General features: G+C 41.2%; 1 protein-coding gene across 2 annotated transcripts in view; it reads left to right on the top strand.

Annotated features, from left to right (window-relative positions):
* SGPL1 (sphingosine-1-phosphate lyase 1) overlaps positions 1–23,518 on the top strand; it is a 44,925-nt gene that overhangs the window by 16,760 nt on the left and 4,647 nt on the right. For both annotated transcript variants that reach the window (XM_048858300.2, XM_075130894.1), the window contains exons 3-12: positions 1,691–1,758; positions 3,683–3,830; positions 6,686–6,765; positions 8,437–8,565; positions 15,363–15,451; positions 17,323–17,428; positions 18,406–18,504; positions 19,665–19,814; positions 21,175–21,413; positions 22,698–22,844. In XM_048858300.2, the coding sequence (XP_048714257.1) occupies positions 1,691–1,758; positions 3,683–3,830; positions 6,686–6,765; positions 8,437–8,565; positions 15,363–15,451; positions 17,323–17,428; positions 18,406–18,504; positions 19,665–19,814; positions 21,175–21,413; positions 22,698–22,844 (1,255 nt within the window). The remainder of the gene's footprint in view (positions 1–1,690; positions 1,759–3,682; positions 3,831–6,685; positions 6,766–8,436; positions 8,566–15,362; positions 15,452–17,322; positions 17,429–18,405; positions 18,505–19,664; positions 19,815–21,174; positions 21,414–22,697; positions 22,845–23,518) is intronic.

Below are 23,518 nucleotides of genomic sequence, written 5' to 3'. Positions count from 1 at the left end.
CTTTTTCCTTGTTTTGAAGTGTAAAAAATTAAATTGGATCTCTTGGTCTATTGCTGTGCATTCTTCTTTATTGTGGCAAGATGGTACTAAAAATCACTGGACCTATCCGAGAGAGGAGGCTGTAGTTCCTTGTGAGTCCCATAGGAGTATGTAGTAATTTCTAGTGGCTGTTGTTAGGAGTAACAGCATATTAATTTGATGTTTAATTTTGTGCTTTCCCACAGTTTCCCAGGGGAGGGAAAAGTACATTTGAATTGCTAAAAGCACTCTTTTTAGCAAGAATAAACAGAAGATTTCTTGGCTCTGAGTTTTAAGCTCACACAGTACTAGTACCTGAGTTTATTTTTAATTGTTTTTTAAATACTAGCATAGTATTGGGAAATCTTAGATTAAACATCTTGAATTTTATGTAAGTATATAGTAAAAATTTGAAGAAACTTGCACACCTAGGAAAAAACAACAAACAAAAAGCAGATTATCAACGAAGTGTGTAATACAAATTCTTTCCAAAATCTAAGCTATTCAGTATTTACTGCAGAACATTAGTGCTAAAGTTAGCTGAGTTTGTATTCTCCTGTTGGTGTCTCAAGATGAAAAAAGAAGCAAAGCAAAGAAGTCATATTAGTATCAAAGATAAAGATTGTGAAGTCTTTAGAGTGAGATTTTAAGATAGTTTCAGATGTTTCTTCATGAAAGTGTTACCTGTAGCTGCCAATGTTTACCTAAAAGTGTGTATAAAGTACAATGTCTTTAATTCCTCTGATCTGATCTAACCTTAAATCACTTTTCTGTGGCTAAAGGATCCATGGCATCCCTCTGCGGGATTAAATCCCAATAGCTGTCAAGAGATTGTCTTCCAAAGATGGTATTGAGCATAGCTAACCCTATCATTGCTTCTCCAGCAAAGGTCAGAAACAGAATCTGGATTTCAATGAGATTTCTACATAACCCGGATGGAAAATTGGATATGTGTGGCACAAATCAGGTGACTGCCCACACCAAAAAGGAGACAGTAGTTTAGCCAGAACACGTGTCCAGTATTCTCCTGGTACCTGGCCACTTGCTCTGACCATTTGACAACACAATCTCTTCTTTTTGTTGCAGAGTGCAATCACTGGCCAGTGATATTCTGCAATGAGATGGAAAAATGCTCTCAATAAGCATCTACTTCTTTCTCTACTGAATAGTGGTCCTCCTCATAGAAGTGAGGTCCCCCACAGTATTTAGAACTCTACAGACAGGTGATGCAGGCCGGTGCTATTCATGTTTGTTCTCCTCCTGTCTCACCTAAAACATGCTGGACACCTGAGGTGAAATTATGACTCCACTGAAGTCAAGAGAGAAACTGCCATTGATTTTAATAGAGCTAGAATTTCACCTCTGGTATTCCTGTTACAGCTTTCCTGTCCAGAATGCCAAATAATGCGAGAATATATGTATATGGTGAGTTAGACAAATGCCTACTAATGACTAAACAAGGCTCTTAAATCACCTTTGCATGTAATCTGAGTCAGATTTGAATTTCCTTCTCCAGTGTATTACATCTCTGCACCTCAATCCCTTCTTCATTGTTTCATTTAGCCAAGAATTCCTGCCATATATCAGCAGTACTAAACTTGAGGAGTTTTTTTTGGTTTATTAGCTCAGAGCAGGTTGCTCAATTTTGATTTTTGTTTCTTGTTTATCTCAGGTTTAACATCACGAAGTAAAAAATGGTTCTTTAAAACTCTAAGAAAACTGCCTTTTCTTGGCGCCATAGTAAGTATCTGACGAGCTTTCCTCAACATTCAGCCAGCTCTGTCTTTCTGTCCTATTTGTATTGCAATAATGCCCAGGAGACCTTTGTGCGACGCGCTGGACAAACATGAAGTCCCTGCCCCAAAGAGCTTACGGTCCAGGTAATCTTTCTGTAGCAGTATTGGCTTCAGAAAAGGGAGACGACATTTTCATTACCAGTAATACCAAGTGGCTGAATTTCCCCAACTCCTTTCTGTATATTATCAGACTTTCTGAAAATAGCCTCAGCTGGTGGATGAAGGCCACAGAGTTTACTCTGGGTTATTTCTCTACCTAATTTATCATTCTGTTTGTGTCGTCAGTATGTAGTTAACTGAACGAATGTGATAACTGAACCTTGTGTTATGCAAGAGGAAGAGGTTATTTTCCTTGTTTTTGATTGGCTTAGAACTCCTATCTGTGTTAGGAATGGCTTGGACTCTACTCTTAAGAGAGCAGATGCTATGTAATCATTACAACAAGAAATACAATGGAGTTTCTTTTATTGAAACCTATTTACCACAAGATTCAGCAATTGTCTTGAATTCTTAGCATCAGGAAAGGTATAACTTCTTTTAAAATGCATTTAGTAAATGACAATACTGTATTTGGTGGCATACAAGGTACAGTCCCTGCCCTGAGGACATCGGTCACAATAGAAAGACTAAATAAAACAAAGGATTCAGGGGCTAGGTTTGTCTTAAGTTTGTCTTTTGATGTAACAGATGTATGGTTTAGCACTGTGGTTTTCAACCTTTTTTTTTTTTTTTTCATTTGCAGACCCCTACAAATTTTTTTTGAATGGAGGTGCAGACCTCTTTGGAAATCTTAAACATAGTCTGCGAACCCCCAAGGGACTGGGGACCACAGATTGAAAACCACTGGCTTAGCATGATAAAGAATGCTTTCTCTTCCAGATCTTCTCTTGGCATTATTACTGATGCATGGAACTAGTTTTAAAAACTTTTATCCAGCTCTTATAAGCTACAAGTATCTCCCTTTTTAAAGGGGTTGATGTGCTTATGCTGAAGTCCTGACCAACACATTCTGCCATCATTTGACCTGGTTGTCGTAGCCAATGAGCTGGGTCAGATGAATTCATAACTCCATATTATATTCCATTTATGTCTGTCCCTTGCTTACTGGCAAAGGAGACACAAAGTAGTTCTGGGCTCCCTACAACTGTTCCTTATTTGTATATGACCCAAACTTTCAGGATAGTGCTAGTGAGATGTTGGCCTATTGCAAAGAAATGTGTTAGTGTTTCATTTGCCAAGCACGTCCACTGATCAGTAGAGTCTGACACATAAACCTATCATGTTGCTTACAAGAGACCTTGATGTCCAGGCATTCCAATGTTCAAAAGTCTCTGTTACTGTTGATATCTCAACAGCTATATTAGATAATGTTTCTGGGAGAGAGATCTGTGCTGCTGTGAGGGCAAGTCTGGGCCTTCAAACTGTAGACTGGGGGAGAAGTTAGTGTCTCAGTCTTATCTGTATGTTCTTTCATTGTGTTGTGCAATATAGATTTTTTTTTTTTTTTTTGGAGTTTCTAAACGTATATCTGATTTCTGAAGTGAGATGGTCCTAAAGTAATCCATCTTGAAACTGTAACTGGTATAAAATCAGCTGTTTATATTATCATGGGCTTCAACACCATAAAAAGGCTGAGGTGGAGGGAAGCCCAATATCTTGCTTTGCTACATTTGACAAACAAAATTATTTTCAAGACCATAAATAGGCATTAAAGGATGAAATTAACATGCACAATATTTGACAGTATCCGTTTAAGAGGTTAACACAGTTCAGTGTTGAGCTTATTGTTCTAGTCAGTAGCACTGAATGTTCTGGGTACAATAAAATGTATGCACCCTGTTGTTGAAGGTATTTAATTTTCTTTTTAGATACAGAAGCAGTTTAACAAGGCCTTGGATGATGTAGCCTCTGGTTTGCACTTCCTGAATGATGGAAAGGGTTATATCAAAGCATTGCCAGCGCAAGGCATGAGCCAACCTGTACTACTAGAGAAGATGAAGGAGTACAGCTCTATGGGTATGACAGTGAGCATATACTGGTGTATATATGCAGGCAGAGGCGCTGCCTTTCTGAATTCCTGGGGGGTGCTTGACCCCCCCCCCGGCCATGCCCCTACTCCATCCCTTCCCACAAGCACCCCCCCGCCTCTTCCCAATCCCTTCCCTGAGTGTGTCCTACCCTTGCTCCTCCTCTTTCCCTCCCCTCCTCCCCAGCACCTCCTGCCTGCTGTTGAACAGCTGATCCGTGGGAGGCACTGGGAGGGAGGGGGAGGAGCTGATTGTGGGGACTGAGCACCCACTGTTCTGTCCAGGAGTGCTCCAGCCCCTGAGCATCCACTGAGTTGGCTTCTCTGTATGCAGGTCTACTTCATAGGCCTAATATTAGAATTCTGCTATATGTTTACGCACCTATAAAGGTAAAATGGACCCTGGTGACTGCTACAAATAGTTTCAGCTTAAATATTTTTCTTGGTGTTAGTCAAATGTTGGTTGATGCTGTCCTGTAAATGACTAATACCAATCTTCATGTTTCTAATTAACTACGATTATTAACTAATACTCAGGCATCCCATAAAAAAAACTTGTGTGCCCGTTGTTCTAATGCTGAAGGTAATGTAAAAGTAATTCTGTTCCATCATGGTAGTGAAATATAATGCAGACAATCTGGGTTTGAGGGTAATGGTTACAAAGGAAATCGGAAAGTTTTTATTCTGTTTCACTGACCAGTCTGTCACAGTAAGGAGGAAAGGATAGTCTCCTGGTTGTCTGAGGTGGGGATGGGCCAATTTGACCACTACTCTTCTTGGGATCTTTTTTCCAAAACAGATACATCAATGCACTTTCCTCCCTTCTCCTCCACCTCCAATCCTAAGGGAAATAAATCGGCTGCAGCAGTTCAGCTCTAATGGGCAACCCCACGGAAACAAATCAGTGATGGGGGGTTGGTGTGGGGGAGAACGGGACACTGTAACTGCCCTTATTGAAAGAGTGAGGTCTCTCTCTTTAAACTGGTGCAGTGTCCTGACACTAAATCTTTGGCCCAGAAAAGCAGGACAATTTCTTCTTGACTGACACTCGTAACTAGGAAAATATTTTGGAGTCAGGTTTGAACATGCTTCAGAGCAACCCAATGCTAGGCTCTTGCCAGAAGCATGGTTTTTTGTTTTGTAAAGCAAAGTACAAAACATTGTTTACATGGAATTTTTCACTTCTCTCCGTCACTGTGACTTGTAGTTTGTTTTATGCCATAGTGTTTCCTTGGCTTGGTTCCACGTAGACAGCATCTGAAACTTCACTGTTGAGTCACTTCTGTCGTAAGAAATCTCTACTCCAGTTAATGTACCTGCCACGTTCTAATCAGAAAACTTAGGGGAATTTACAACTTCCTAAAGAGTCTGATTGGGAGGGCTAGCTAATATTGTACATTTCCTGGCTTCGGGACTTTCTTCATGAAACAGTTTGACACCGCTAAACCTGAAATAAACAATATTGTATGTAGGAAAATTTCAGTAAAACCAATCTTACAATTTTCCTATTCTCCACACTTCTTCTAGAGCTTGCTGTGTCCTCTTTTTCCATGTCTGTTTTCTATGCCCTCAATTTTCTATCTATTTTCAAAATGCTTTTTTCCTCTGACTCCCTCAAAGGTGCCCCACCCTCCTCCCAGTCTGTTTTTACCCTTATTGTTCACTTCTACGTTCTCCAACAGCTATTTGGGACCTGAGTCATATGTATGCAGGTGAAGTTGACACTCCCTGAGTTATGAAAGTTTCCCCTTCCAAGTGGAAGAGGAAGTTTTTTTTTTAAGGGTTTTAAAAGGAGGAAGATGGTATTGGGTAAAGCGGTGAACTGAATCCTATTGAAAATGTTCCCTGAAATGGTGCATTTATGTTACAGCTTTATTTTAGAGCTAGAAGGTTACCCAGTTAAAACACTTGGATGATGGACAACGTGTGGAGGTGCTTATTGGTAAGGGCGCAGCCCTTGCTCTGCCAGACATACCTGCTATGTTCTGAAGTTGCAGTAATTTGCATGTACTTTTAGGTGAAAACAGGAACTGGAGTTTGCATTGCATATTTTACCAGTACAGATTGGTTTGAATTGTTTTTCAAATATCTTGTAACATGGTTGAATGTTCTGTTTGTATAGTTATCACGTTCAGCAAATAGAATCCAGCAGTGTGGACAGGTTTTTGGAACTTGAATGGGAATTATTGCAAACTTGTTTACATATATTTTCTTGTAGTTACACATTGCTCAACTATTGCATCTTTTATAGCCATTGGATTCAGTAAAAAGTGATGGAACACTTATGGCTTCTAATTTATTACTATGAAATTTGTTTTGTGCTAATCTAATAGTGCTAAATGTTTCGTGCTAATACTAGGGAAATAGGAAATATGCTATAGGAAGGGTTTAGCATTTTACATTCTGAATACTTCCATCCAAGTATAGTCTGGAAGTAACATACTAACCACAGCTCTTTTTTTTTTTTCTTTCAAAGCTCTTTTATATTATGAGCCAGTTGTAGACAATCAACAGGAGGAAAAAAAAAACTTGACTTAAACATCTGCAAAATTTGGACAAACCTACATAGGACTTGCCAATTCTTAGCAGCTGCTAGTCAGTCAGGCACTCCAGTTAAGTTACTTTCTTTGCCATGATTTTAAAAAGTAGAGTTTCCTCATGTTATTCTGAGCTATTTTAATGGTAGTATGGAGGGAATTGTTAGTGCTAATCAGTAACTGAGAGGATCACACTTGTGGTATGCATTGCTACTAGGATAGATGCTGTTTTTGGCACTTTTGGGTAGCTTTCATATTAGGATGGCTGCTTATGCAAACGTATGCTGTTTATGCTTTTTATTTTTCAGGTAAAGTACATTGGGAGGATGGGAAAGTCTCTGGGACAGTATACAGCGGGGAAGAGAAACTCACTCACTTGCTAGTGAAGGTAAATAAGTGTTCAAGAGGTATAATTTATGTGTGAGTCACACAAATACCTTTTTGTGGGATGAATATCCATAAACACCTTAATTCCCTATTTATAATTCCTATTTATCTTGTCTTGGAAGATGGTAGAACAAAAAACATTGGTCTGAAGCCAAGGGAAAAAATTGATAGATATGGCTGAAGGAGGGAGAGTCCTAGCAAAACATTTGTGCCATGGAATAGATGACCAAAGGCTATGGCTGTCAAAGCACCGTCACTGTAGATATTCAAGACAGAATGGGTAAAACATTTGGAATGATGAAGCAAGTAACAAGTTACGAGGGAATGGATAAACTGACATTGACTGACTACACCTTGAATCTTGCCTGCAGCTACCTATTCCAGGATTAGGCTTCTGTGGAAGTTCTGACTGGGACAGCCTGTTAAGCTGGGCCCTGCAGCCAAGGCAAATGAAAACTTGTAACAAACTGTATAGTGCAGCCAATATTCAGACGGTGGTAGAATCAGAAGGCTGGCTTGCTTCAGCCAAGTCCCTGTTGTGTCATAGCCAGAAACTTCTCTCCTTGGGAAGGTTGAAAGAATTCTAAACAGCCCAAAGACCTGTTTAGTTGCCTAGATCAGAAATTCTTCCCCCAGGAAGAAAGAACGTCTTTCCCTTAGTCAGCCCTGTCTTCTGGGGCTATCTTTTATAGTAATTGTAATGAGCTCCATTTGGGTACTTAACTCAGTGTTTGATTCCTATTGCCTGTTAATTTTCCTTGCTTTCAGGTGCTTGAGTGTATAAACCCCATCACAGCTTTTCTTCGGGAAATCTTGCTAAATTCTTTGGTTCTAGATATGTGGACACTTGTTCTGTATTTTTGCTGATTACGCTGTCACTGACTTCAGTAGGATTGCTTCTGGTTCTGGCGAGTGGAGAACAGAATCAGGCCCACACTAGCTTTTGCTTGTCGTGTAAAGCCATGGTTGCAAAATACTTTGGTGTGAAATGGTAGCTTTTGAGAACAATTTTGATGCATATCAGGTGGACAGTCTTACTGCTTCAAAGAGTTTGTTTTCCCAGCTGAACTATCTGCCTGTAGTTATTCCAGAATTCTCCTCTGGCCACAAACTAGTCTGTTACTGTTATAGATCTTGTTCTAAAGTTAATTATTCAAAGAAACATATCAGCTGCTTCTTGTACTAACGAGAGTTTTAGTTGCTTTTTTTTTTTTTTAAGAATAAAAGCTGGTACTTGTAAAAGTTGATCTTGTAAAGCAGCCATTTGTTTTCTTTTAATAGAGGTAAGCTGAGAACAGGTGTGTTTGCACCTTATAACTTATTTAAACAACATTTGTTACTAAAATAGGCCATTCCTCACGTCTTGGTTGTTGTTGCATAATTGTACCACAGGCCAGATGTGCCCTAGGGTAATTCTGGAGTTAGCCACAGTGGGTAGACTACGTGAGTGTCTCCATCACATCTATAGCTTCAGTTACTACTACATCTAAAGGCTGCAAAACACTGCTTTGGGCTGCCTAAGACCTGCTGCTGCTGCTCCTTGCTACTGTGGCTAAAAATAGCTAATTGAATTAGCTCACTTCTAAGGCGGTTTGTATTGCCACCTTTGATTCCCATTGCAGAACTTGTTAAACAGTAACCTAGATCTTGTTCTGCAATATATCATTTATAGGTTTATGAGGAGTTTGCATGGAGTAATCCCCTTCATCCAGATGTGTTTCCAGGCCTGAGGAAGATGGAAGCGGAGGTGGTGAGGATGGCCTGCACACTCTTCAATGGGGGACCTAATTCCTGTGGAGTAGTAAGTAATCTAGAAGCTAAATCAGAGCCCCCCTTAAACATATGAACTTTCCTAATTGGACGCTGCACACTTCCTTTTCTACTAGCTGTGCTAAGATTATTCCTGTATGTCGCGTTAGGCTTTTTCTACACTAGAAAGAATTTGCTTGCATAGCTACACTAGTAAAGCCTCCTAATGGAGACTCGGTTTATACCAGCAGAATTGTTTTATCAATATAGTTTTATACCAGTTCCCTGAAAGAAAGAAATTACTCTGGCATAGCCACATAGCTATGTCTTAATAGGCATGTGTCTTCTGACAAGGCTATACTGGCAAAATATTGTAAGCGTAGACCAGGCCTTAGATGGGGAAGGACACAACCAACTCTAAAATGTAACTGGCTTGGGGTGGGGTGTTTGAGAGCAGGTAGCCTTTTTTCTTTAATTTTGCTCTAATCTAGAAATCCATCAGCATGCCAAAACTAGGACTGCAAACAATTCCGGCTGGTTGGCTTGGAGACCACGAAGAAGCAGTTGAGGGTATTAAATGGCTTTGATCAACAGGGTGTGGTACATATTGTCCTTGTCCAACTTGTAAGCTGTCTGAACAAGTTAGCTTGCATGGTTTTAAAGCTCACAGGCACTGAAATTAACAATTTGAAAGCATTGACTGAATTAGTTACTTGCAAAACGAGTTTTAGTCCATTTCCCTCATTTCATACTTTCTAAACAGTCACACTTTTTGTTGTACTAACAAATGCATCCTTCCCATAAAAAGACAGCACTTATTTTCTTGTCTCAAAGTTAGATTGTAAATTTCTCAGGGCAGGGACTATTTTTTTTTTTTTTTAAATTTTGTTTTGTAGTTGTGTTTGTGCAGTGCCGAGCACAGTGGCATCCAGTCAGTAATTGATGTCTCTTGGCGCTACTGCAGTACAAGAAAGAAGTAGGCTGTGTTTGTAAGTTGTAGAGAACTAAATATATCATGGGCAAGGTATTGGTGGCAAATTATGAATTAAGTTGTCAGCACCTGCCATGTAATTGCTGCTGGTGACTCTGCAACCCATGTGCTGGTGTACTGTATGGCCAGTTGAAGGTTTAAAAAAAAAAAAAAATTCTGTGTCTCAAAGACACTTACTTAACCCCACCTCTTATTCATACTGACTTGCAGTTGCATAGAACATTGACTAAATTATCTGAGGAAGGTAGCTTGGATCACAGAGATCTCTCTCTACAATTGTGGTGGTAATTGGTCTCTAATAGTTGTCCATGTACTTAGCAGAATTTTGCAGCACTTCTCTCACGTTTGGAGAACTTCACACTCAAACTTTCAACACTTAAAATGGTTGGTTTTTTTAATTGTTCATGATAGCTTTAAAAAGTGTCTAGCTTTTGGTCTAAGTGCTATTACCTAAATGAAAATACAAGCCACATATAAGATAAATAAAAGATTCGCCAGCTGCTTCTCTTCATAACTAGAAAATTATAAAAATGACATTAAACCCTCCAAATGCCCCCTAACAAAAATACCAGCACTCGTCCTTCCCCCTTCCCTAAAGCCTGAGTAGTTAAACGGGCCTTGCAGCATGCCCTGAAGCTCTGCAAATTGCGGTATAAGGCATTAGTCCCTGACTGCTTGGCTTAGGCTTCTGCTTGAATCTCAGCAGGAAGTGTAAAAACTTGGTGTGGAAGTTGCCTACTACCTTGTTGAACAGTTACCCAATACGCAAGGCCAGTGGGAGAGTTAAAGTGGCTATCCAGAAACTACTAAAATTGACCTAACCCTGTAATTAACTTCCTGAAACTAGTCTTGCAGGTATTGAATTCTCACAGTGTACAAGATAGATGCTTTGAAACAGCAGATTTCAAAAATGGAACTAGCAGTTTGTGACCAAGGGACTTCTTGGATCCTCACGGTCCTGGGGAAGTGTCTCAGAGCTAAAGGAAGGCCCTGGAGAAGTGATGTGGAGGCCAGATGTTGTTGTTTGGGACAGTCTGTCACACTCACTGCTCAAAAGGGTCAGAAGTGGGCCATGATTTCAAAACAGTAACGTCTAGGTAAGGTTTTGTACCTAAAATATTTCATCAAAGTTTCTGATGGCTCAGTCATTCCAGAGAGTTGTGCCAAACAGTTAACGGAATATTTCTTCTGAGACTTTTCAGACTTGCATGTTTCCCCCCAACCTTCTGTGGTTCAAATTTCACACCTACGATCATGGTCTCTGAAGGGCCAGAGAAAAAGCATTTTTATCTGTTTCTTCATGTATTTGACACTGTTGAGCTTGTATGGGGCAGTCAGCTTTCCCTCTGCGTGGCTCTTTAAAACTTTAAAAGACACACATTTGAGGCGGGGTGTGAGGCAACAAAATGAGGCAGACCATGGACAGCTGTAGTGCTTCAATCTACTTCTGTTATTTTTTTAAACAAACTTGAGCAGTCTGAAAGTTGTTGTCCTTTTTGAATGTATAAAGTCTGATTTACCTTTATTCCACCTACAGTCTTGTAGTTTAAAATATACATTTGCTCCTGAAATTGTTGGCCATAACTGCTGTTTCTGAGACATATAGTCTGGCCATGTCTGGAGATATTACTGTCTGGTTTCTTCCATTCTGGAGGAGGTGACCACAGTTGTTACTAATCTGAAGCAGGGAATTGGGACTGCTAATACAAATTCAGTGATGCCCCCTCAGTGGTCTGTTAAAGCAGGTGGAGGATGTTGGATAAACATAGTAAAAATTCAGTGGCCAGGGTGCCTTTGAAAATATAGGAAACTGTTTCTGTAACTGCTTTCCATTGAGGTCAAATCTGTTTCCTTGTTACTCTAAGAAATAAGAACTCCTGAGAGAAATCCAGTTCTAATCATGTATGACTGCTTGCATTACTTTAAATGATGCTGATGCATTGGATGAGTATAAAAACAAAATAGAATAAATTATCAGTGTAGTGAATGTTAAAGTAGACACACAACTTTCATTATTTATAGGAGTTTTCTTCATTCTGGACACGTTCCTAAAACTGTTCCCCTTATGTTTTAAATACTACTATTGCTAATCCCTTGTAGGAGTTTTCAACTCACCTTTTTTCCCCTGAATTACTTTTTAAGATGATCATCTTTCTGGAAATATTTCAAGCTAGTCTTTTCCAACAGGAAAATGTTTCCAGTTTTTTCTTAATCAGTTCTCTTTTTTGCGGCACTGCACCCTAAAATTAACAAGAAGACTCCAGATGGAGGCTTACAATCAGTTCTGAATCATTTAATGTTCACTTCATAGTCTGGGGATTTCTTTCTCCTATGATGCGGGGTTGGATTCTCAATGGCAAGCTTTCTCTTTTTGTAGAGGTCCTTTTGAGCATGTGTATGGATTTCCCCTGTAATTCCAGTGAAGAGGGGTTTTTTCCATGTAACCTCTGTTAATGAATTTCCTTCCCCCCCCCCCCCCCTCCTGTTAGTCTTTAAAATGTCATGGATTTTGCTAACACTTGGTTTTGAGTGCCGTGTCATTGAGGAGAATTGACCACTTTAAAATAACAAAACAAAACTGTCTCCGTTCCTGTCTCCCTCACGCCCGCCCTGTCCTCAGCTGGAGACCAGCAGTCAACTTAGAGCTCTTTTGCTGACTTCTGTGTGCACGTGTTTTTGCTACCATAAAGTCCTGGTGTTGTTTTTCTCTTTTTAAAGCTTTGCCTGTGTCTTAAGTTATTTGCTTAAAGTGTATACATGAGGCAGAAAGAGGAAGGAAAATGAGTCACCCCTGTATCTTCTCTAAAACTTGGCATGTTTGTTCCTTCTGCCATTCTCTCCAAATTCCAGTGCTTTGAACTTTTGTCAGGTAGTTAGCTTCCTGTTGAAAATTGGCTTTTAAAAGTGTAAAGTGAGCACTGTTCTTGTGGATTTATCTAAGGCTTGCCCATCTGCAAATCTGTGAGGTTTGATCTACCAACGATGAGGCTGGATCACCTTGTGAGGTGTAAGTAGTGGGATTGACAGGAGGTTGGCTTTTAGCAGCCTTGTGTGATGCTGCCCACATGGAATAGCTGCACTGGACCTTGGTGTACATGCTTCCCCAGCAACAAACTACAATTTGTTGATATCGTTCATAGGGCTAGTACAACCTGGAAAATCTTGAGGATTTTTTGCCAGCTTTGTCTTCCATTTCCAAAAGTTTTATTTCCTGATCAACAGTTAAACTCTGGAACCCACAATTCTGTGAAAGGCCTTAAAATAGGGGTCAGATGGCCGGTTTCTTTTTAATGCAGAGGTAAATGAAGAGGGATATGTTTTAGGGTGGTGGTTCATGGTTACTTGTAAGGACCCATAAGCTTTCCTTCCCTTGAAAATGGGACAAGGATAGAGTCTAACTCTGGTTAAACATCACAGTTTCACTTTTAAACGCTAACTTCACATGTATAAAGAGGTACTTACCCATTGCCTCAGAACTTCAAAAGCAAGGGAACAAATGACACATTTTAGAAAGGGTGGAGGGATTCTGTTCTTTCTTATCCTCCATTTCCCAAAACACACTCCTGTTCTTGATTTTTGCGTGTGCTTTTCTGCACTGACTTCTGAAACTAGAGTACTCGGGTAGGAAAAACACAAAAGCAGTGTCTGATTTTAATCCTTTCATACTGGACAACTTCTGTTACTGTAGAAGACTTTCCTTTGAAGGGAGCAGAGAGAAATATCTAAGAAGGCTGTGAGCTGGTGCTGAATCACCTTGCATTGGCCAATTGTCTAGCTCACCACAGACACTAGAGGAAGAGAGATCCTATGACGTGATTCAGGTCTTGTGTACACGAGAAACAGTCTGCCAGTATAGCTATATACTGGCAAATCCTCCTAATCAAGCCACAGCTTATACCAGCGCAAAAGTGCTTTTGCTGATGTAGTTTATAAGCTTTAATGGCAAACAAAATAAGCTTTAGTGGCAAAAGGACATTCTCACTGGTATATCTGCATCTACCTAGGGCTTTTCCTGGTCTGTTAGAATCATAGGAAACCTTTAACACCCATATCTGACTATAGCTATGCTGACAGAAATCTTAGGGACTCTGCGGCCTGGCATATACTTTGGTATGTGGCACAAACTGTACATGCAGGCAACTGTCCAGTGCAACAAGCTAAACTTCACAGCAAATAAGTATCTACTCAATTTGTCTATGGGGGTGTCCTCCCGAAGGTGAAGGAGAGACGGAAGCAAGATTGGGAGTTTCTCAGCGAAGTCTGAGAGGACAGATATGGAAGACTAGGGTTGTAAGCTCAGTTTGAAGGGTAAGGGGATTGTTTGTTTAAGTGGGCAGAAGCCCCCCCTAAGGACCTGATAGGGTAAACCACCTTGCATCTAATAGTATAAATGGAAGATAGTGGTAAATAAGTAGCAGAATATAGTTGTTTCAATAAATAAGTCATGTTCATTTAAATACCACCAATTAATAAAGAGGAACAATTTTGTTAGTATTATACTACATTTAAGTAGGGAGGTCTCCAAATGTGTCAGCAGTCGTGCCCCCCCCCCCCCAAAAAAAAAAAAAAATTAGGGAGCTTGCAGAAGAATTTGGGAATGACTGATGTGGCTTATAAAACAGCATGTTTATAATATTCCTGCCACCACCTGCTTGCTTAACAAGAAACACAGTGGTTTCCCCCTCCCAGTTTGTAGCTTTGTTACCTCAAGCCTTTCAGTTGCTGCTTTTGCAAACTACGAAGAGCACAGTTTGTTTTCAGACCCCTGGTGTGGATACTGCCTGAAGCAGCTGTTGCTGGTTGGCACGGAGAGCAGCAGGAATAAATACAGGGGGATCTTTTGTTTCTGTGACCTTTGTTCCTGATATCAGTATGTATTTACTCACTGTTGCATTTCCATTTAGTTTTGCAGATGTTACTTTTGGGATTTTGTAGCAGACCAGCAATACATCTTAAGGCATGAAAACATTGACTGTTACCTTTTTTCTGATTTACCTTCCATTAGTGTTGCTTGGATCAGCAAGCAGGGCTGGTGATCAAAAAGTAAAGATTTCCAAAGGCATTGGATACCCCTTCACCTTAATTATGAACATCTAGCTCAGTTAATTGGAACCTGTAGGCCACCCCAACCCAGGGTGGCAGTAACTTTTATATGCAGCAGGTGGTCAGCAAATAACAGCTTACAGTCTGAGATGACTAATATGAAAATTAAATGATCCGTTTTTCCCATAAGAGCACCCTGGAATGTTCTCTTTAAAGCTTTGTCTATGCTTTTTCTCCCTTATACCTATTCCTCTATGCTCCAAAGTTAATGGAGGCAGAATCAACTATATAGGTAGCTGTAGTTACACAACGATTACTGGTCTGTATTAAACAGTTTTCCCATACGATTAGCTCTTTCTCCTTTTTAGAGTGCTTCAGTTAAAGCTCTTTGTGGCACTGGTGTGCGGTGATATGAAGATCAGAAGTCTGTAGATTTTTTTTTTTAATTTAATTTTTCTGTATTGTGATCGAAAAAGCACCATTCAGGTGCTCTATTGCCCTTTGTAGTTTCATTTGTGATAAAACCATCTCTAACAATTTGTGAATGAGCAACTATTCTGCTACCTGTCTTCCAAATGAAGATCACTTGTGTTTTTAGATGCACATTTTGTGTTATGATGGTCCCCAAGCTACTGTAATCTTTTTTCTTTGGTTTCTAGTTCACTTGTAGAACTGAGCCTTTCTTATGATGCTCTGGCCTGAAACCTCACTCAGAGCATCAGCATGTTCATAACCTCTCAACTCCTCCTTTCCCCTCCTACCCCCATTTCTGCAAATGCACTTAGTGTTTCATTTGTTTCTTCTATTCACAATAGACGACCTCTGGTGGGACTGAGAGCATTTTAATGGCCTGTAAAGCCTACCGGGATCTAGCCTATGAGAGAGGAATCAAGCACCCAGAAATGTATGTAGTACCTCCATGGCTTGTTTTTTCTTTCAAAGATTGGTCTGATTTTATTGTTCCTGAAAAATGATTGCTCACAGCCCTGGCTTGGGGCAGGTGGTATGCTGCACTTTTTTCTCTCATTTCTCTTAATCCACCCCCACTCCCCCCATTCATCTGTCAACTTTGAGGGCCAAACCTAGGACAAAAACCCAAACTGAAAGAAATAATGCAAAATAGAACAGCAAGCTTTCAACAGTATGAGATGATGTTGACGTTAACACGAACAGCATTGCTTGTGATTCATCACTCCTAATTTGAGTGTATATGTTCAGGGCATAGGTACACTTGAATCTAAAATTAGAGATAGGTGAGAAGCATCTCCACTTCCAACCCCCAAAAGCTTTGTCAGTACCTAAATGCTCATGTAACCCACACACCTTATGGGTGTGATGTTCTGTCTAGTGGCACCAAGACCACTTAAAGAGAGAGATAAATGAGTCTGCTCTACAGCCTTAACTAAGAGCCAGTTGGCTTTTAGCTCATGCGGTAGAGGCTCATGCACTAAGCTCCAGAGGTCCCTGGTTTGATCCCGCCCGCGGACAACCAGGGTCTGTTGGCGTTACACTCACCTACAAAACCCAGACCGTTTCAGCTTTGGACCTCCCTGGAGCAGAGTTTGTCACCACTTTAAAGTGTGTTGGAGTTTTGATTTGCTCAAATAGAGGGGCTAGACTAAGACTACCAAAATACTTCTTGCATATGATTTTGAGCTTGAATTTGAAAGGCTAGTGTATTGAGCACTACATCATCAAGCCCCCGTGATTTCTTCTTCATACAGTGCATACTCTTTTAAAGCTTGTGAAGTAACAGTACGCGTTCCTTTGGTAAATTGCTTATGGAGGAAATATTACAATAGAGATAAGAACAGTGTTCTTTTGTCTTCTTCCAAATTTGTAATCCTGAAGGAAGGAGCTCTCTTCCTGACATTGTTGCAGACCGCTAACCAACTGCGAAGTATTATGAATCCAAGTTAATCCATTTTTGGTTAATCTTTTTGAGCCTTCAGTCACTGCCATCTATTGGACTTACTATAGATTGCATTTGGTCACAGTTTGCAGGGTCAACAATCTGGGTGCTCTCCCCCTCCCGGAAGGCCTGGGCCACCCGCCGCCACAGGAAGGTGCCCAGGTCCTGGCCCCATACCAGCAGTTTCTGAAGCTCTGTGAGGAGTGGCTAGTGGAGGAGACCAAGTAGGGCCGGGACCTGGGCGCCTTCCTGCGTCAGCGGGTGGCCCAGGCCTTCTGGGAGGGGGAGAGCACCCAGATTGCTGACCCTGCAAACTGTGACCAAATGTATGAGAGTTTAGTCAGAATCCACACCAATTTCTATAGATTGCATGTTACTTTCCTTTGGTGTACTTGCATCCCCACATTTGTATTTTGATGTGCTCCTGCAGAGCAAACCTCAGTGACATTGCACAATTTTCAACACTTCTTATAAGCAGGACTTCATTTTGGAAGAGATGTGAGAACTTTATTTTAAAGAACTGGAGAATTATGAGTTTTGTATTTACTTCATATAAGTCCATGAAGAGAGAGAGAGAGAGTCCTTTTTGAAGCAGTTTCCTCTAACTATCCCTTTAAAGTTTGAAGTGAATGGTGGAACATGGTATATTTTTAGTTCAGAAAAGCACAGGGCCTGTGTGCCCAAAATAATCTTTGGCCCACATTTCCTGGTTTTTTTAAATCATGCCAATAGGCTGACTATCCTGCCTGCAAGGGGTCAGGTATAAAAATGCCTGCTGTATGAATTTTGGCTTATACCTGGACAGGTATTCAAATTCAACCTAAACATACCTTGGTTGAAGTATTGCCTTTCCTTCTTTTCAGACTGGTTCCAGTAAGTGTTCATGCAGCATTCGATAAAGCAGCTCATTATTTTGGACTGAAGATTGTGCACATACCATTGACCAAGACCATGCAAGTGGATGTTCAGGTATTGCTCTTAGACAGCCCTAGACACCTCTTCTGTGGAAAACTTTCAATAATGTTCCTGAAATAGCAGTCTTCTGCCTATTAGGGATGGGTTGATAGGTAGAGATGGTGGTGATGAACAGTGCTTATCAGAAACAACAAATAAAACTGCAGCAAAAATAATTGTTGCATTCTACACTGGGCCATGCTGTAAACCAGTGTTTCCCAAACTTGGGACGCCGCTTGTGCAGGGAAAGCCCCTGGCGGGCCCAGCCGGTTTGTTTACCTGCCGCGTCCACAGGTTCAGCCGATCGCGGCTCCCACTGGCCGCGGTTTGCCGTTCCAGGCCAATGGGGGGTGTGGGAAGCAGCGCGGGCTGAGGGACGTACCGGCTGCCGCTTCCCGCAGCCCCCATTGGCCTGCAGCGGCGAACCGCGGTCAGTAGGAGCCGCGATCTGCCAAACTTGCGGATGTGGGAGGTAAACAAACGGGCCCAGCCCGCCAGGGGCTTTCCCTGAACAAGCGGTGTCCCAAGTTTGGGAAACACTGCTGTAAACAATTTAGATTTAAACCTTTCCTTTGACCTAGCACACTAATTTAGAATTGAATGTATCCTTGTGTCTAGGCATTGCAAAAGCACTTTCAATTGGGTTTCAGACAAAATATTAAAAAACCTGGGATAAAATCTTGAACTTGCAGGGGCTGGGTTAATTGACTTAATTGGTCTCTTATGTCTTTAATGGAAGCGCTGAGTGTGCTACTTCATTACAACTGCTATGAAATTGAAGTGACAGGATACAGACTACTGTAGTTAGTTACAGTAATTTAAAGTTTTTACAGAAAGCAGAAATGAACACCCATCTACAGCCTGTGCACAAAGGTCCTCCTATATAAACCAAAACACAAGAGCCTATGAACAGTGTATCTTAAATCTAGTAGCTTCATTTTTTGGCAGGGTGGACAATGGCATGTGATTATCTTCTCTCTTTAAATCTTCAGGCAATGAGAAGGGCTATTTCGAAGAATACTGCAATGCTGGTCTGTTCCGCTCCCCAGTTCCCCCATGGAGTTATGGACCCAATTGAGGAGGTGGCAAAGGTAGAGTGCCCCTTGAAATATGAGGTTGGAAGGGAAGAGGGGTTAAATAAGACTTGACTATCCTGGGCAAGTGTTTTCTTTGTAGAAAAGAATGTAAATACAGAATTGTGACACTGCTGAATGAATCTGGTAGAAGGAGGAACAAGCTAGTGGGAAATATAGCAACTGTTTTCAAGCAGATCAGCTGCTAATGAACAGTGATGAGGCTGGGAAGGGGTGGGGAGTATAGGATTGTTAAGTTTTGGTATAATTTATTATTTGGTATAATTTATTATTTAGGCATTTAAAACTTGCCCAAGAGTGCAGGATTTAAGTATTTGAAATGATAACTGGACATTGTTATAAAACTGGCTATTCGGTGTTCTTTAAAATTTGAGCTGTTTCATACAGTGATATGTCATGCTGATGAGGATTCTTGCAAAATGGCAAATTTTAAATGCATGCTTCTGCCTTCAAAAGTGGAATACACTTTTGTATCTTCCTTCTTCTGGTGCTGAAGATGCTTTTGTCATAGGCTATTTCATAATTGTTTGACTTCTTCACTGCAGGACCAAGTCTGGGGAGAGCAGCAGGAGGATGAGCTGGGGTGGGGAGGTGGAGGAGAAACAGTTTCATTTAAACAAATATGGTTAGAAAGCTACTTGGGGAAAATCAAAGGGTTTAGAAATACCTTTAAGTGGGCTCATAGCTGGAGTGGTGGGAGGAGAGAATAATGAGATATATTTTTTATTTATATTTCACTTCATTTTTTATGTTACAAATCAGGGGAACTCTACCTTTTTTTTTCTTAATGTGGAAGACGCCTTAATAGTGTATCATGGACACCTCCTCCCATTTCAAGTCACGTTACATTCTGTGTCAATAAAAGGACACGTAATACATTTTTAGCAGTCTCTCATAATGGATTTTTTAAATCTAGAAGCAAGAAGGAACAACATCATATGATCAGCCAGATCTTCTGCACCCTCTCCCTCCCCCCGTCCCCACCCCACCAAGTGCTCCACTGCTTGAGAATTGATGCTTTCTGAACCCTTCTGGAGATTCCGAACACTGTCTCAAATGTGAAATGCAAAATTAACTCCGCTGTCCCAAGAACTCTATTAAATTCACCTCTTTGGTTTTGCTTGAGTAACTAACTAGAACCTCTTGTCTGTGTTTAGCTGGCACTGAAGTATAGAATCCCCTTCCATGTGGATGCCTGTCTGGGTGGCTTCCTCATTGCTTTCATGGAGAAGGCAGGGTTTCCACTACAGCGTCCATTTGACTTCCGTGTGGAAGGCGTGACTAGCATTTCTGCAGACACCCACAAGGTGAGAAGGGGAAATGGTTGGGGGCATCCATCTAATTAAATGGTACTGCTTGCACCAGATCCACTTTCTCTAGGCAGTTATAAGAGACGGTTACTGTTTAAAAGTGGAGTAGCCAGGCCTGCCATAATGGACATTCAAGCAAGAGTTCTAATGTCAACCCTGTCTGTAGCATTCCTAAAGCACTTTGTGTTACTTCTATTGCATTCCACTAGAATTGAGCTAAGAGGAGGATGTGGCAGAAGTACAACAGGAATAAAATTGCATGTGGCTGTGGGAACTGCTAGGGAACCAATGCACATGAATGAGCACCTTAGTGCTCTATATTCTTGCTGGCATTAGGGGTTGATCTTAGGAGTCTGGAGTAACATTTTTCTGCTTGGGTATGGTCCAGTCATACTGTATTGCAACAGTATGTATTTAAATGTCCCCTTTTTCTTATGGACCCAAGTTCCAAAGCAGGTAAGAACATCTCAGATTCACTGCTGCAGTTCAGAAAAGATGTGCTTCATGATGGGTACAGGTTTCAGAGTGATGGGTACAGTGCTTCATGATGTGTACAGTAAGTATTGTTTAGCCCCCTTTTCAGCCCTGTTCTTTAACACACAAAGAAACCATCAGTGAAAATAAAGGGCAGTCCATTTAGAACATAAGAACGGCCATACTGGGTCAGACCAAAGGTCCGTCAAGCCAAGTATCCTGTCTATCGACAGTGGCCAATGGCAGGTGCCCTAAAGGGAACGAAGAGACAGGTTATCATCAAGTGATTCATGCCCTGTCACCCAATCCCAGCCTCTGGCAAACAGAGGCTAGGGACACCATACTGCTTGATGCAGTATTTCATCATTCAGTGTACTTTGTGTTGAAGTTGGATTTGAACTCTTCTTTGTCTAAAAAACATATATCTAGTACTTATAATTAGTATATTTTTATATATTTTTCTTTTCATATCTTGTGAGTTCAACAGGTAGGATGAGAATGGACAATTTTATGACTACGTAATACTATAGCTGTGTACTAAATAAGGGCAGTGTACAACATCGTGGTTCAGAGAATAAGTTGATTCCTTCCTGCTATGCTTTGGCATTACTCCCCAGGCAGACCGAGTGATTGGATCTCTGCCAGAGTTTGTCAGATTTTTTTCTGGTGCCACCACTGTACCATAAAGTAGCGCTGATATCCAGGAAAGGCAGGGGAAGGGGAGGTGTTAAAATGGACTATTTCTATACTTCAAAACATGAGTGGGTGGGAATGTGGATGCCAGCAGTGCTTATCTAATGTGAGCTCGAATTTATCTGTAGTCTTTTACCTGTGTACATGCTCAAACATACCCATTACCTGTCGTTGTGTGTGTCTCTTGCAGTACGGCTATGCCCCGAAAGGCTCTTCAGTGCTATTGTACAGTGACAAGAAATACAGGCACTATCAGTTCTTTGTTGCACCTGACTGGCAAGGGGGCATTTATGCCTCCCCAACCATTGCTGGCTCCAGGCCTGGTGGCATCATTGCAGCTTGCTGGGCAACCATGATGTACATGGGAGAAGACGGTTATGTTGAGGCTACTAAGAAGGTCATTAGTACGACACGGTTCATTGAATCGGGGTATGTTTTTTTGGCTTTATTTTTGTCATCCCTCTTGACTCTTTCTGGAGCTTGAACATAGAACCGCTCCCAAAATCCCTTAGCTCTTACCCTTCAGACTGACGAAGCTAGAGCCCAAAGTCCAGTGTTACTCAATATGCTGTGGGCTTATCCAAACGCAGACTAGCTATAAGTTCGTGCAAAGGATGAGGGTGAGGAGGGGACTGGATCTCTGACAGCAAAGTTAGCAATAATGCCGTGGTTCAAACCCAACCCTTCCCTGCAACTTACAGTTTGGTAGAAATTCCTACACCTTTTCACCTCTTCCCATACCAAACTGTTGTCCCTGAACCTTGCTTTGGGGGGTGTCGTCTTTTGTATCAGCCACTAGCTAATGGGTTATGAAATGTGAAACTTTCCACTCCACTGACTGAAAGAAGGAGCAACTGTTCTCTCCAAGACCAACCTTGGTGCTTTGTGGCCTCAAAGGGCTAGTGCTCTTTGCTTCCCCACTCTCTTCACAGCCTCTATTTGTTTGAGCGCTCTTGGTCGTTGGTCTCATAGCTTTCCTGAGTGGTTAGCAGCTGCAGCAGTGTGATTCTAGACAGTGTTGCTGCTCCCATAGGATTTGTTCTGATGATTTTGGCAGAGTGATGAACAACGAGAACAGGCATTAAAGCTGTCTGTAGACTTACAACAGGAAAGTAACATGGCACCTTTGTTCATCAGGTTGCTGTTAAGCATTTGAGCTAAACTTTTTTTAAATGAAAGGTTTAAATTTTCTAGAAATTAATGTCTTGTACCAATAAAGCATCCCCTGGGCCTCTAGTGAGTGACCAAGTTGTTCCTGACTCACCCTAACATGTAACTTCCATAGTGAATTGGCTCCCCTGATAAGAAAGCTTGAGGGGGGGGGGAAATGCCTGCCCTTCAGTAAACATCGTAAATACACAAGTTCATTTCCCCCACAAGAAGTGGCAGGGAGATAGTGAGTCGTCATCCTTAAGGTGGGGTTTGGATAATCTTGGTTCTATTCTAATGGATTTATTAGGAGCACGTGATAATGTAAATCACTAAATCAATCCATGCCCACACAAGGTAAAGTTTAGGCTAACCGGCTGTGTCCTAGATACATACTGACTCCCTGAACTCATCGCCGAGGGATTTTGATGCCATGGATGCAGTCTGTCTTTCACTCTCTGGCTCCAGTGCTATGGAATTCCCTCCCTCTGGGCCTGAGAAGGCCCACAAAATAGCTATCTTCTATTACTATTGAGAAAATAAATCACTTTTAACTGTTTCAAGGTTGCGGAAAATTGACAACATCCAAATCTTTGGGAAACCTGAGGTGTCTGTCATCTCTGTCGGATCAGATGTTTTTGACATCTATCGGTTGTCAAATTTGTTAAGCACTAGAGGATGGAACTTAAATGTCCTGCAGTTCCCGTCAAGGTGAGTTGACTGCCAAAATGGGAACTGTTAATTTAGGCCAATTGTAGCCTAGAAGATGGGACAAATACAACTGTGGTCAAGAAATGCCTTTAGATCCAGGAAGAGCAACTTTACAGCACTTCTTACAGCCAGTTCTCCCAACATCCCTGTGCAGGAGGTAGTTAAGTAGCACCCTCACATGGAGAGGAATCAAGTCAGAGAGGTTATGTGGCTACCCAAGGCCACACAGTTAGTCAATGGCAGTCTGGATTAGAATTTCAGAGTTCCTGAAACCCAGTCACATGTATGTGTCTCTGCACCATGTTGACTATCTGTCGAGATAGATCTCTGGTTTTCAGGAGTTTGTAGTTGTCTGCAGTCCTTAGCCAAGTGTCTCTGAAAGCAGACTTCTAAAATGTGTTCATAAAAAAACAAGCACAACCAAACAAACTGCACAACACTGAGAAAAAAACCCACTGAGGTGCAAAGTTATAGGGGAGCCTAAATTATGCTAGGTCCTAAGAGTTTTCTGGAAGCCTAGAAAGTTGTAAAATTTTGTGGGGTTTCTACAATATGTAAATGTTCCCGTTTGCGCTGTCTGCATAGCCCAACAAAAAGCAACCATTTTGTTTAATGTTCTTTGTATGAAGTGGCCCTCCTTGCTTTGTCAAGAGTTGGTTATGCACATCTGCTAA

This window comes from Caretta caretta, chromosome 7, assembly GCF_965140235.1.
Source record: "Caretta caretta isolate rCarCar2 chromosome 7, rCarCar1.hap1, whole genome shotgun sequence".
In the NCBI taxonomy this organism is placed as follows: Eukaryota; Metazoa; Chordata; order Testudines; family Cheloniidae; genus Caretta; species Caretta caretta.
The sequence above is the reverse complement of the archived record's forward strand: the minus strand, read 5'-3'. Positions and strand labels throughout refer to the sequence as shown.